Below are 13,982 nucleotides of genomic sequence, written 5' to 3'. Positions count from 1 at the left end.
TAACTGGCTAGTTGTATCACTGAACAGAGCATCAGCTCATGGCAGAGTCTTGTTGCAATCATTGACAGAGGTCAGGTTATACATACATTATTGTCCTCACATCCTTCAGTCACAAAATGGCTTGAACAAGTGGTGATGTGGTTGACCTTCACAACCTGTCACTGATGGATGAGTTGGCACTTCATAATGTGAGGGGGAAATCGGGGCAGGCCATGTGCAATGGAGCGATGGGAGACTGTGAAGAGCAGGGTAATTTGACAGGTGAAGGATGGAGAGGAAAGTCCTGCCCAAGACGTGCTATGGCTCCTTGAACATTGTCATCAATGAGGCTGGTTGTGCTGAAAGAGATCCTGAAGCAGTTTCGTAACATCATAAGCTCAGAAGTAGAGTTGTTCATTGATGATTGAAGAATGTTTAGTTCCATCCGCAACTTCTCAGATAATGAACTATTTTGTGCTACAAGCAGCAAGACCTGGACAACTTTCAGCCTTGTGCTGATAAGTGGCAATGACCATCTCCAGTGGCAGGGAGGGTAAGTTCCTCATCATCACATTCAATAGCATTACTATTACTGAATCCTCCATCATCAACATCCCAGAGGTCAACACTGGCCAGGAGTATGATTGGAGTATAAATACAGAGGCTAGACGTCCAGGTAAGAGGCTGGGTATTGTGTGGCAAGTGACGTCTCTACTGACTCACCCGAAAACCAACTATAAGGCACAGGTCAGGAGTGTGATGGAATACTCTCCACTTGCCTGGATGAATGCATGTCCAACAATACTCAAGAAGCTCAACATCACCTGGGAGAAAGAAGCCCTCTTTATTGGCACCCCATTTACCACCCCAAATATTCACTCCCTACACTACTGGCAGGCAGTAGATACAGTATGGAACACCTGCAGGATGCACTGCAGCAACTCGCCAAGGCCTTTTCAACAGCACCTCCCAACCCTGCAATTTCTACCACCTAAAGGGGCAATGGAAGCAGGCACATCGAAATACCCCCATCTGCAACTTTAAGTTTCACATCCTCCTTATTTGGGATATATCACCCTTCCTTCATTGTTGTTGGGACAATTTCCTGGAATTCTTGACCTAACAGGACTTTGGGAGTACCTGGACCACAAAGACCGCAGTTTGTCAAGAAAGTGGCTCACCAAACTTTCTCAAGGGCAATTAAGGATCGGCTATAGATGTTGGCTTTGCCAATGATGCTAGAATCCATGAGTGAGTTTCAAAAAAAGTGACAGATGGGCGGTACGTAGCACAGTGGCTAGCACTGCTGCCTACGGTGCTGATGACCCGGGTTCGAATCCCGGCCCTGGGTCACCGTCCGTGTGGAGTTTGCACATTCTCCTTGTGTTTGCGTGGGTTTCACGCCCCACAACCCAAAGATGTGCAGGTTAGGTGGATTGGCCACGCTAAATTTCCCCTTGATTGGAAACAAATAATTGGGGACTCTAAATTTATTTTAAAAAGTGACAGACATCCCATTTGTCTTTCCAAACATGGGGTATAGTACACAATGCAAATTAATGGGATACATCATAAGAATGTTGTACTGTAGGAATGCAATGTATTTTGGTACATGTTGTTTCTATAACATGGGATGGAGATTTATATTTTGAAGACCTTAAGATTGTGGAATTGATCACACAGTCGGTTGCACCATAATGTCCAAATTAATCTAAACAAATGAAGTTCTCCTTTAGTATCAGCAGGTCCTGTTTCACTGTGGCAGGAGCACAAGGGTTGCTACAGCAAAATGTTCTCCTCCCCCCTCCCCTTTCCTAAGACAGGCTCTCTAATTGAAGTCAGTATCCTGCTGGGAACTGCTGCAAGCATTTAAATGACCCCCAACCCTAGACAATCAGTCAGTTTTGGCACAAAGGTACAGACAGAACTCCTGCTTCACTGAACTTTCACTGACCTTCCACCCAGGAGAAGAATCCGTATTTGCCCTATACATAGGAATATAATTAATTATTTAGGCTGTCTACATATTGCACAGAGCTGAACTGCATATTAATCAATGTGGCTCAATACAGTGTACTCCTTCTTACCTGTTTTTGTTCTTCACCTAAACCATCCCACATCGAGGCAACAATCTTTGAAACTTCACCAAAAGTGGCATTTGGATTTTGACCTTTGATAGCTGCTTGAGTATCTCGAAAAAAGAGGGCGTAGGCTGACACAGGTTTCTGTGGCTCATTTGGATCCTTCTTTTTCTTCTTTTTTGGAGTTTTAGGTTTCTTTCCCACATCTACAGCTGCCCGTTTTTCACCACCATTCATCTGTGCAAGAACCAGAGGTCTTGATTTAATAATATTCACATTTATATTTAAACTGATGGAATCTTTCTCAATAATAAAAGTACTTCATTCACTATACAGATAGCCAGTGACTTCATTAATAAGGCTTTCGCAATGGTTCTATGTTACAATGTTATATTTTTATTTTACAACATGTTTACATCTTTTTATTAAATTATTTTTGAAAACCGTGAACTCAAACAATAAAGCAAGTTGGAAAAAGTAATTGTAAATGCAGTAGAGTACAAAATCTACAAGAATCAAATATTTTTAAACTGGTAATGCATTTGGAATTCTGTCATTTTTTGCTGTGTATGTGCGCTACTGTTAGTATTCTAACTCATTTTGTGTAAATAGTGACCACTCAAACATAGGGCTGGATTTTGCCTAAAAATAAGTAAGTGTCATTTTGGGGATCGAAAATTATTGGTGTGATCCTGATCGCGGTCTTCCTGCACTTAATCATTTTTGGGAGGGGGCGTGTTTTACACTGGCATTGAGGGGGCAGGTCCTAAACACGCCAGCAGAACTAGTTCCTCAGAGATCAGGCTGCCATTTTTAAAGGGGGCCCCAATCTCAAAGTGAAGTGAAGCCCCTTCTCTCCCTCCACACGGGCATCATAACCGCTCCCCCCCCCATCCCCTGCAGACAAGCGGAAAACCCACAAACCTGAATCACAGAGGGGCAATCTCTCCTCCCACCACTAAATGTTTGGATCACTCCCCCCCCCCCCCCTCCACAACACATAGGCTCCCCCCATCCCATCCTTGCATTAGTTCCCCTCGCTCGGAACTGTGCAACACTCCACTATGAAATCACCAAAGTCCCCAATCCCTTCAGGACGAACCCCTTAGCAGAGTTAACCTGGCACTACCCCCAGCTATGCCAACCTGACATGGTACTCTGGCAGTGCCGGGTTGGCACTGCCAAGGTGCCGGGGTTATTGCCAGGGCACTGCCTTGCCATGTTCCCAACCAGCCAAGGGCTACTATGGCCTCCAAGTCCCACGGCACGGTCATCACACCATCTGGGGTCTCTGTTTCTGGAGACAAGTAGTGGTTCCTGCCAATGTCACGTCACGTGCTGGGGGGTGGGGGTGGGGGGGAGGGGGTGGTGGTGGACAGGGAAGGGGGCGGTGGGAACATCACGTACCCGGAAGATACGGCGTCAAACTGACTCTGAATATTAAAATGCAATCAAATGCATGGTATTCTGATTCACGCCCTTGCTGAGCCCTTGCTGGCGTGAATCTGGTGATGTCTGCTGGGGGCCCCGGGAACATCACAAACTGTTTCAGGGCTCTCCCGGTTTTTCCCCGACATAGCTGGGCGCAATGTGGCCAGAAAATCGCCCACGTAGATAATACAAAATAAACGAATCTGGAAATTACTATTGGTAATTTATTAATGACGATTATGGAAACACTTACTAAGTGTCAACCCAATCATTTTAACACCAGTTAAAATAGTGGAAAGAGAAATATGATGCAAGTACATTAAGCATTCAAACGATAACATTGATAACAGTTATTTCTCGCTATCTGATTTGCAGTAATGTTTTGCAAACCTTGACTAAATAAGCAGAACAGTAAAATGAACCAAATGTGACCTAACAAAAAGTTTTCAGTTAAATCGATTGATCACATTGGCCAATTATACTATATTAAACAGTATTTTCATGACAAGGTGTCAGAGGTATGAATACAGTCAATGCCCCCTGAAATATATATTCATTTATAATGTTTGAAACTCCCTCTTCTCAGCAAACCAGCTGAATTGTGTCATGAACTGCTCAACAATATTCACATTTTACAATTATATGATGGAAATAATAGATCGGAATTGAATAGGAAATTATTTAAATGAAATAGGTGGAACAATTTTATTTAGGCAAAACTTCAGTGTTGCTTACTTTCACAACACTGCTACAATTTCAACAGTACAACGCACACCGGAAGATATTTGTTCAAAATTAATTGGTTTAGTCCTGTTCTAATGTTGCTGCGCTCATTCATTCTCTGGGAGTCACTGATTCATTCTCTGGGAGTCAACTTTCACAAAGTTGACGACTGTAATGGGCAGCTACATGAGAAAACCACTTTCCCACTTTTGTCCTGACTTTCTGTTAATATTTTGCAGTGTAATAAGTATACCTACTCATTTGAGATCCCCCACAACTTTTAAAATCTAAAATCAATGCAAATATTGCAAAGGAGTAACTATACAGAACCCAGGCTACTCAATAACAAATAAACAACAAAGTTGTTCAAATAGTCTATGTCTGATAGTAAGGCAAAGCAAAAGGATGCAAAATTGCCCTTAGTGTTGGGTGGGGTTACTGGGTTATGGGGATAGGGTGGAGGTGTGGACCTTGGGTAGGGTGCTCTTTCCAAGAGCCGGTGCAGACTTGATGGGCCAAATGGCCTCCTTCTGCACTGTAAATTCTATGATTTCTCTCCCTTAATAGAATATTTTCAAGATTTTTGGAACATTTTAATGAAATATCTACTGAAACATTTGCTTGCAACTTTCAGCAACTCATTCCCAAAGGTTCTGATAGTGAAAATATTAATTTTAAGATCCATCCATTTTAAGATTCATCCAAGTGAAAGGACAACGGAATTTATCATCTCCCATCACTAAAATAATAAGACATTAGATAACTTATGATAAACTGGACTTTCTTTTTGAATATTTTGACCCCCTTGTCTCCCTCTGAAGACATTGAGACCTTGATCACTGCAATTTTGGTGAAACATTCAGTAGAAAACCGATTCATATAAGTAAATTAAGTTATGGCAAATTGTCACTGCAGTTATGGTGGTAGAATGGGAGCAACTACAAGGACATTTTCTCTCATTGATTGCGAACTGGATATGGTACCACATAATACTGTCAACCTCTGTATCTCATCTTGATTCAAACTCTTCACTGTGAGTGCTAAAATGCTATTTAACCATCGGACACATTACAGTTGAACTGGTACAATTTGTTAACACACATACAGTTCTAGGAAATTTCTGATACTGTTTGGAAGCAGGAACTTTGACTATTAAAAAAAAAATTCCCTAACCTAGAAATGTCAACTACTGCTGTGTTGGCAGAGATGAGTTAATTGTACACACTTGGGGGTCTCCTAGTTAGTACCTCAACTACTCAATGCTCAAACATTCCATGCCACCAGGGAAACTGAGCTTTTTAAAACAGAAGTCACTAAATATTAATGGTTTTGAGGCCATCTTCATTCCATGAACATTCAGTCTAAAGGTCTAAAGGAAGTCATATTGCAGCCAGTTTCCTGCAGAGCAATAAGTGCAATACGCACCAAATAAACTTACTTTGACGTGTAAAAGTTTTGCATCAATGTTGAGTTTTTTTAATCATTTATTTTCTTCTTTGAATAGTTTCAATCATCTTGGGCGAAATTCTCCTATCCGCCCCGCCACATTTCTGCCCCGACCGGCCAGCGGGAGTCTCCGTAACACCGGCCAGTCATTGGGGTTTCCCATTGTGGGGCAGCCCCACGCCGTCGGGAAACCCCCAGGCGCCGGCAAAACGGAGACTCCCGCCAGCGGAGAATGACGCCCCTTATGTCAGAAGAAATAAGTTAAAGGAAAAATAAGCAAGGGTTAAATCAATGGAAAACGAAGTAAGTGTGAAAAATGGCGGCAGGGTGGCACAGTTTTAGCACTGCAGCCTCACAGAGCCAGGGATCCTGGTTCAATTCCAACCTTGGGTGACTGTGTGGAGTTTGCACGTTCTCTCCGTAGTTGCGTGGGTTTCCTCCGGGTGCTCCGGTTTCCTCCCACAGTCCAAAGATGTGCAGGTCAGGTGGATTGGCCATGCGGAATTGACCCTTAGTGTCCAAAGATTAGGTGGGGTTACAGGGTTACGGGGATGGAGTGAGGGCCTGACCCGAGGTGGGATGCCCTGTCAGAGAGGCGGTGCAGATTTGATGGCCCAAATGGACTCCTTTTGCGTTGTAGGGATTCTATGAATCTAAAAAATAAAATTGTTGGGCGGGATTCTCTGCCACGGGACCCCCGGAATGAGTTCCCTGATGGGATGAGAAATCGGGCATCAGGGGAAAATCAGGACCGGTGGCGTATGCCAATCTGAACACCATGCTCCGACTCCCTGATGGTGAAGTAAACAAGGTCCATAATGCGCACCAGCAGGGGGATTAAATAAATGCAAATAGGCCTTAATGATCCATTTGCATCTATTTAGTGGGCCTGGCACCCTATGCTCCGGCTTCCTGTGATTCTCCAATCCCCGCGGTTGGGAATCATGTGGGCATGGACCACTTGTGGGCTGAACGTGAACCTGATGTGGTGACCGCGGTGGGCCAAGGGGAAAACCTTTACCCCCTTGGTTCACCGTGAGGTCCACCACATCAGGGCCATGCAGGTAGATACTATCCGAGCACATCTAAGGGCCACTCCCCCAACAATGCACTGCCTGCCCACGCCTGCTCTTGCAGACCCCACCATCCCCACACTTCCTCCCCACAGGGATCCCTGTAATAGGGTGACCCCCTCAGGGACCCCTATAATAGGGGGACCTCTCCAGGTGCTCCTGTAATAGGAGGACTCCCCCACAGGGAGCCCTATGATAGGGGGACCCCCCAAAGGGAACCCTCTAATAAAGGGATCCCCACAGGGACCCCTGTAATAGGGAGACCCTCCTCAGGGACCCATGTAATAGGGAGACCCCCTCCTCAGGGCCCTCAGAATAGGACCCCCCTGGAAATCCCTGTAATAGGGGACCTCCCATTAGGACCCCTGTAATAGGGCTCCCCCGGAAATCCCTATAATAGAGGCACCCCCTAAAGGGAAACCCTGGCTAAAGGAACTACCTCCACAGACCCCATCCACACAGAGACCCACCCCACCACCCAGAAAAGGGACCCCTGTATGGAAGCTAGCGAGTAGTCCAGACAAGAGCAGTGGGAAGCATTATAGCTGTAATAATTACCTTGCGACTCCATGTGTCAATTTCTTAAAGGAGAGCAGCAATACCTGCACCTGGTTCCCACAGACCCATTAACTGCAAGCCAGTTCATAGCTTTCATGGTCTGTGATTCACAGCTCGTAAGAACCATCTGCTGTTTTGATCCATTCATTTCCTTTCATGATTCAGTGGCCTAAGTGGTGAAACCCCAATATTTGTAAACATTGACCACATCAAAGAGAGGTAAGTGCAGTCCAAGCACTAAGTGCATTCCAATCACTCAAGCGTGTGATTTCACTACACCAACCTCTCTTTGCTGTGGCCAAAGTTTACAAACATTGGGGTTTCACCACTTAGGCCACTGAAGTAAACTGCAGTAAATCTTGGTGTAACTGGAATAATGGGCACAATTCCCCCGATTTGATTCTCAGTGCTCCCGCTAACAGAGAAACCAAATTGCTTCCCACTGGCACTGGGAGGGCAGCTCAGTTGGATTTCTTTGGGACCCTTAAATTATTTTGCAGAGGGCCAGAGGGGTGTGACCAAAATTCGCTGGCAGATCCCGCTTCTGAGAGATCGGGGAGCCATTTGTAAGTGTACTCCAATCTCAGAATAATATTGCAGCCCTCCCCCAATAGCTCGCAAGACCCCCTGCCCCCTGGATTCCTGGCAAGAGCCCCTCCCCCAATTGCTGGCAAGGGCCCTCCCCACAAATGAGCAACATCCCATTATGGGCTCGCCAAATGCCCCCCTTCAGCATCCCCCCCCTTCAGTCATCACCTTCAGCTGCCCTTTAGTTCCCCCCCCCCCCCAGCCTCCCCCTTCAGCAGTCCTCCCCACCTCCCCCAGTATTCCCCTTTACGCCCCCACAAGCAGATGCTCTGCCTGAGTGCTGCCCCTGCACCTAGTCTTTCTGGGAAGCTCTTCAGAAAAAAGAGACAGCCTCTTTAAAAAAAACTGCAGTTAGAAAGAACACCTGCTCTAAAAAGGAATCACTTGAGAGTTAATGGACCATGAAGAGTTAAAAAAACAAACAAAGGCACGCTCCTTTGAAATAGCTTGGACCTGTCAAATACGAGGCTTGTAAAAGGTAATGGACTGTAAAATTGAACATAAACAATATGGTGCAAAGCTTTTAAGCTTCTCGGTATGCCCAGAGGTTTGAGAAAGTTAAAGGTAAATGAAATTGACTGTGAAGAAAGCACTTGAAAGGTTTCCAACACATCAAAGGGAAGACTTTCACTGAATTCTGACAGATCTTTGAACTTAATATGCTTGGAGAGACATCAAACGGTTTCAAGGCTACAGAGGGAAGACTTTCACCTTCTTCGAACAGATCATTGAACTTGACATGCAGGGAGGGATGTCAAATTGTTTCAACACATCAGAGGTTAAATGTTAAAGTACAACTTGATGTGCTGAAAGACAGTTTCATGATTTTCAAAGCTACAGAGGGAAGATCTGCCACATGACCCCCAACCCGGGACAGACCCCTACCTGAGCCCCTCCAGCCCAGCCCAAGCACACCCACAGCTCGCACCTTGCTTGAAAATACCTCTCCGTACCCCTGGAGACAAGTGTAGAGAGGGTACTCAACCTCCACCCCCCCCCCCCCCCCCAATGGAATCCAAGGCACCAGGCCACCACTTGTCAGGATCTACACTAATTCATGCCCATGTGACTCCCGTCTTGGGTGAGTGGGGGGGGGGGGGGGGGGGGGGGGGCTGGTCACTGGAGCTACCTAGGAGGTTGGAGAATGTGGCCTTCTGCTAATAATTACATTCAAATGAACATAAATCGTATTTAGCATGCTCTCACCCACCTGGCGTGAGAACCTGATTAGGGCTGGCAGTGCGAGCCAGGAGACTCACAATGGGTTTGAGGCCCAGCAAGAATTCATGCCCGAATCAACGAGCCACTGCAGTTCCCTCCTGGGGCTAGCAGCCCCAAATAATCACCCCCAATATCTCATCAATTAAGACATTGGGCATGATTCTCCAGAAACAATTCCAGAAGTATTCACAAGCGGGAACTGCCATGAGCTTCCCAGCGCTTGGCTTGGTAAGGCCGGCAACATAATACAACGTTAATTGGTCCACTTAATGAGGCCTGACGGGATTCAGGCCACAAATAAAGGCTCGCCAGTTGATTCGCCGGGGCCGCGCTCAACATCCCCCACTAACAAGGTCAAGCAGTTGCACAGCAACCTCACTGAGCTCACAGCCATGGGGCAGGGTCGCCTGGCCTCAAGATTAGGAGATGTGATCTGGGGAGGCTCCTAGATGCGGTGGAGGCCAGGAGGGATGCCCTGTGTTATAACCTGCCTGCTTACCACTGGCTGGGGACTAATGGCAATCCCGCAATCATTTGGGAGTATGAGCTTCCCCAATGAGGGGGGCGGAGAAATCATTAGCAGATTCCCTGCATAAATAAAGCTGGGCTGTTTGGAACCGGCTAGAGGAGAGTGAGCAGCAAGGAGTTGCTGCTGCTTTTGTATATATATGTTATTGTAAATAAATGTTATTTCTTTCTATCCTTCAACTCGTGCTGGATTCTTTGTGCCCCTCACAAAACTGGCGACGAGGGTTAAAGTGAATAGCTGTCTACACTGCTGAAGCCACCTCCCTGGATTTTTGTTGGATACAGGTTGGAAGTTGTTTTCTATTACACCATGCCTCTGTACGGACGTTTGGATGTTTTTGATGCTGCGCTGGAAAGCTGGAACCAGTACACACGACGGATGCGTTACTATTTCCGGGCAAACAACATCACCAAAAACGAGCGCCAGGTGGTCATATTACTCACCGCCTGCGGCCCGCATATGTTTGGGGTGATTAGGAGCCTTACGTACCCAGCTGTGTCGGACAGCAAAATGTTTGATGAACTTGTGAACTTAGTGGGGCAACATTTTAACCCAACCCCATCCACGATAGTCCAGTGTTACTGGTTTAATACCGCTGAGAGTACCCCAGGAGAATCCCTTGCCGATTTTCTATCCAGGCTACGCTGGACTGCGGAGTACTGTGACGATGGTGAGAGCTTGTCAGAAATGTTACGCGACCATTTAGTTTGCGGTATTAACAATGCGGCCACCCTGAGAAAGTTGTTAGCTGAACCAACATTGACTTTTCAGCAGGCCATTCAAATAGTATTGTCACGAGAGAGCGCAGAACGGGGAGTGCAGGAGCTACAGGGAATGGAGGTGCATGCCTTGGGGCGCAACCCCTTCCATCCAAAAGCGTTCCCCCGCACCCCTGCGGTACCTTGGACGAGGCAACGTCCGGATCGACGCCAGTGGCCGTCGGACATTCCGCCCCGAAGGCAGCCTTCTCCAGAACCAATGGATGAGGAGCCCTGTCCGTGTCAGAATTGTGGGCGCCGACCCCGTCGCGGACGCCGGTCCTTGGGGCACCAGATGCACCGTCGTTCCGACCGAAACTGGGGCCAGCCCAAGGGCCGTACCTTCCATGTAGATGAACCTGCGGCAACTACTCCCGAGGACGTGGAGACGGAGGACGACTGCCTGCAGCTGCATTGTGTAGCAGCTCCCCGTGTGGCCCCCATTAAGGTGACAGTACGGGTCAATGGTCACCCGCTTGAGATGGAGTTGGACACTGTCACAGCGGTCTCCATGATCGCCCAGAGGACATTCGACCGCATCAAGCAGGGTATCCAGGCCCTTACAATAACCGACACACAGGCCAGGTTGGCCACCTATACGGGGGAACCATTGGACATTGCAGGAACTATGATGACTCCTGTTGTTTATGGACGCCAGGAGGGGCATTTCCCACTTATCGTGGTGCGTGGCCTGTTGGGTCGGGACTGGTTGCGCCATTTGAGGCTGAAGTGGCAGCAAATCCTCCAAACAGTTTCTGGAGAGTTGACTGAGGTGCTAGGATGGTACCCAGATGTATTCCAGCCCAGTTTGGGGAAAATAAAAGGGGCCGTAGCCCGTATCCAAATCGAACCAGGAGCCACACCTCGCTATTTCCGGGAGCGCCTTATGCCTTGCTCGAGAAGGTAGAAGGGGAGCTCACTCGTTTGGAGACGTTGGGTATTATCAGGCCCATCCGTTACGCTGACTGGGCAGTACCAATTGTACCTGTAATGAAGCCAGATGCCACAGTTCACTTGTGAGGCGACTATAAACTTACCGCGAATACGGATTCCCGGCTCGACTGATATCCAATGCCTCGCATAGAGGATCTCTACGCGAAGCTTGCAGGCGGACTCTCGTTCACAAAATTAGATATGAGTCACGCCTACCTACAGTTGGAGCTGGACCCTGCCTCCTGGTCATATGTAACGATTAATACACACCGGGGCCTATATGAATATACACGGTTGCCCTTTGGGATATCCTCTGCCTGTGCTATTTTTCAACGTGTCATGGAGGGCATTTTGAGAGGTTTACCGCGTGTCGCTGTCTACTTAGACAACGTTTTGATTACAGGGACGTCGGAGCAGGAACATTTGGAAAATTTGGAGGCTGTCCTTAGACGCTTTTCAGAGGCTGGAGTCCGTTTACGTCGCACAAAGTGCGTCTTTCAGGCGAAGGAAGTAGTCTACCTGGGTTATCGGGTGAACCGCAAAGGTTTGCACCCCGTCGCAAAGAAGGTGCGCTCAATTCAACAGGCCCCCACCCCGACTGACTCTTCGCATCTTCGTTCTTTTCTCGGCCTCGTCAACTATTACGAGAAGTTCCTCCCCAATCTGGCAACTACACTGGCCCCGTTGCACCTTCTGCTAAAGACCTGGGTTTGGGGTCAGCCGCAAGAAACCGCTTTCCAGCGGGTAAAACAGCAGTTGTCATCGTCTGGGTTACGAACCCACTATGATCCTGGAAAGCCTTTGCTCATTACATGTGATGCATCCCTGTATGGTATTGGGGCCTTCCTGTCCCACAAGATGGAGAAGGGGCCGAGCGGCTGATAGCTTTCGCCTCCCGCACATTGACTGCAACGGAAAAGAAATACGCGCAGATCGAGAAGGAGAGCCTGGCGGTGGTCTTTGCGGTGAAACGCTTCCACCAGTACATGTATGGCCGCCACTTCACTATCGTGACTGATCATAAGCCTCTGTTGGGACTTTTCCGAGAGGATAAGCCAATACCGCCCATTGCTTCCGCACGGATCCAGCGCTGGGCTTTGTTGCTCGCTGCTTATGAGTATTCTCTGGAGCACAAACCAGGAACCCAGATAGCAAATGCCGACGCACTGAGCCGATTGCCTTTATCGACCGGCCCCATGTCGACCCCCACGACCGGTGGGGTGGTTGCAACCGTAAGTTTTATGGACACCTTACCTGTCACGGCATCACAGATCCGTGAGTGGACCCAGACGGAGCCAGTCCTGTCAAAGGTTCAGCACATAGTCCTGCATGGTGGGCAGCATAGGCAGCTCCCAGGCATTTTCCTCCAAGCTGTCAGAATTTAGCGTGGAAGACGGTATCCTCTTGTGGGGGATGCGTGTGATTGTCCCGGAAAAAGGACAGGAGCTGATACTAAGAGACTTGCACAATGGGCATCCGGGTGTGACCAAAATGAAAATGTTGACCCGGAGTTCTGTCTGGTGGCTAGGCCTCGACACCAACATTGAGAAGGTGGGCCAAAACTGCTCCATTTGCCAGGAGCATCAGAAGCTTCCGCCGGCCACGCCCCAACATCACTGGGAATGGCCAGGGCAGCCCTGGGTGTACTTGCATGCGAATGTTTGCCGGCCCTTTTCAAGGATCCATGTTCCTTCTATTAATCGATGCGCAGTCTAAATGGTTCGAGGTGCATAAGATGGTAGGCACAACGTCCTGCGCAACAATCGAGAAGATGCGTTTGTCTTTCAGTACGCATGGCCACCCCGAGGTGCTGGTCACGGACAATGGCACTCCGTTCACAAGTGAGGAGATTGCGAGGTTAATGAAGATGAACGGCATACGCTGTATCCGCACCGCCCCATACCACCCGGCTTCAAATGGGTTGGCGGAGCGCGCAGTGCAGACATTCAAACAAGGCCTAAAGAAGCAGTCTTCCGGGTCGATGGACATGAGACTGTCTCGTTTTTTGTTATCATATAGGACCACCCCACATGCGGTGACTGGGGTAGCACCCGCGGAACTCCTAATGGGCCGGGAGACTTCGCACTCGCCTTAGCATGGTTTTCCCGGACATTGGCGCAAAAGTAAGCCGCACACAAGAACGGCAGGGACATGGTTTGTCTCGGCATCGGCCGATTCAGCAGTTTGCGCCCGGTGACCCAGTGTTCATTCGGAATTTTGCTGGTGGTGCCCAGTGGGTCCCTGGCGTAATTTTTCGCAAAACGTGCCCCATCTCTTACCAGGTGCAAGCCCAGGGTCGTCTCCAGCGCAAACATGCAGACCACGTTCGGTCCAGAAGACGATCTCTTCCAAAGATTCCCCACCCCCGGAGCTCATTTCTACAGCCACAGAGACCAGACACAATGGAAAGTATTCCTCACAATCTTCCTCTGGTGCTGCACTCAAAGCCTGCACAGGTCGTTGCAGAACCGCGTGGAGATAGGGACGCGGAGATGACGGAGGCAGCGGACTCCGACTCCGAGATGGAGACACAGGACGCCTAAGAGGGAGAATCCTCGGGCCCACGGGCTGTGGATGTACAACCGTTACGCAGTTCATCCCAGAAGCGCAGTTCTCCATCTCGTTACACGCCGCCCGATCCAGCGCCTCGTGCAAATGGTGT

General features: G+C 48.3%; 1 protein-coding gene across 9 annotated transcripts in view; it reads right to left on the bottom strand.

Moving 5' to 3' along the window:
* The window catches only part of tox (thymocyte selection-associated high mobility group box), a 449,045-nt gene that overhangs the window by 58,676 nt on the left and 376,387 nt on the right, over window positions 1–13,982 (bottom strand). For all 9 annotated transcript variants that reach the window (XM_072467723.1, XM_072467717.1, XM_072467722.1 and 6 more), the window contains one exon: window positions 2,067–2,297. In XM_072467723.1, the coding sequence (XP_072323824.1) occupies window positions 2,067–2,297 (231 nt within the window). The remainder of the gene's footprint in view (window positions 1–2,066; window positions 2,298–13,982) is intronic.

The sequence above is a fragment of the Scyliorhinus torazame genome, chromosome 11, assembly GCF_047496885.1.
Source record: "Scyliorhinus torazame isolate Kashiwa2021f chromosome 11, sScyTor2.1, whole genome shotgun sequence".
In the NCBI taxonomy this organism is placed as follows: domain Eukaryota; kingdom Metazoa; phylum Chordata; class Chondrichthyes; order Carcharhiniformes; family Scyliorhinidae; genus Scyliorhinus; species Scyliorhinus torazame.
This window is presented reverse-complemented; position numbering and strand designations above follow the sequence as displayed.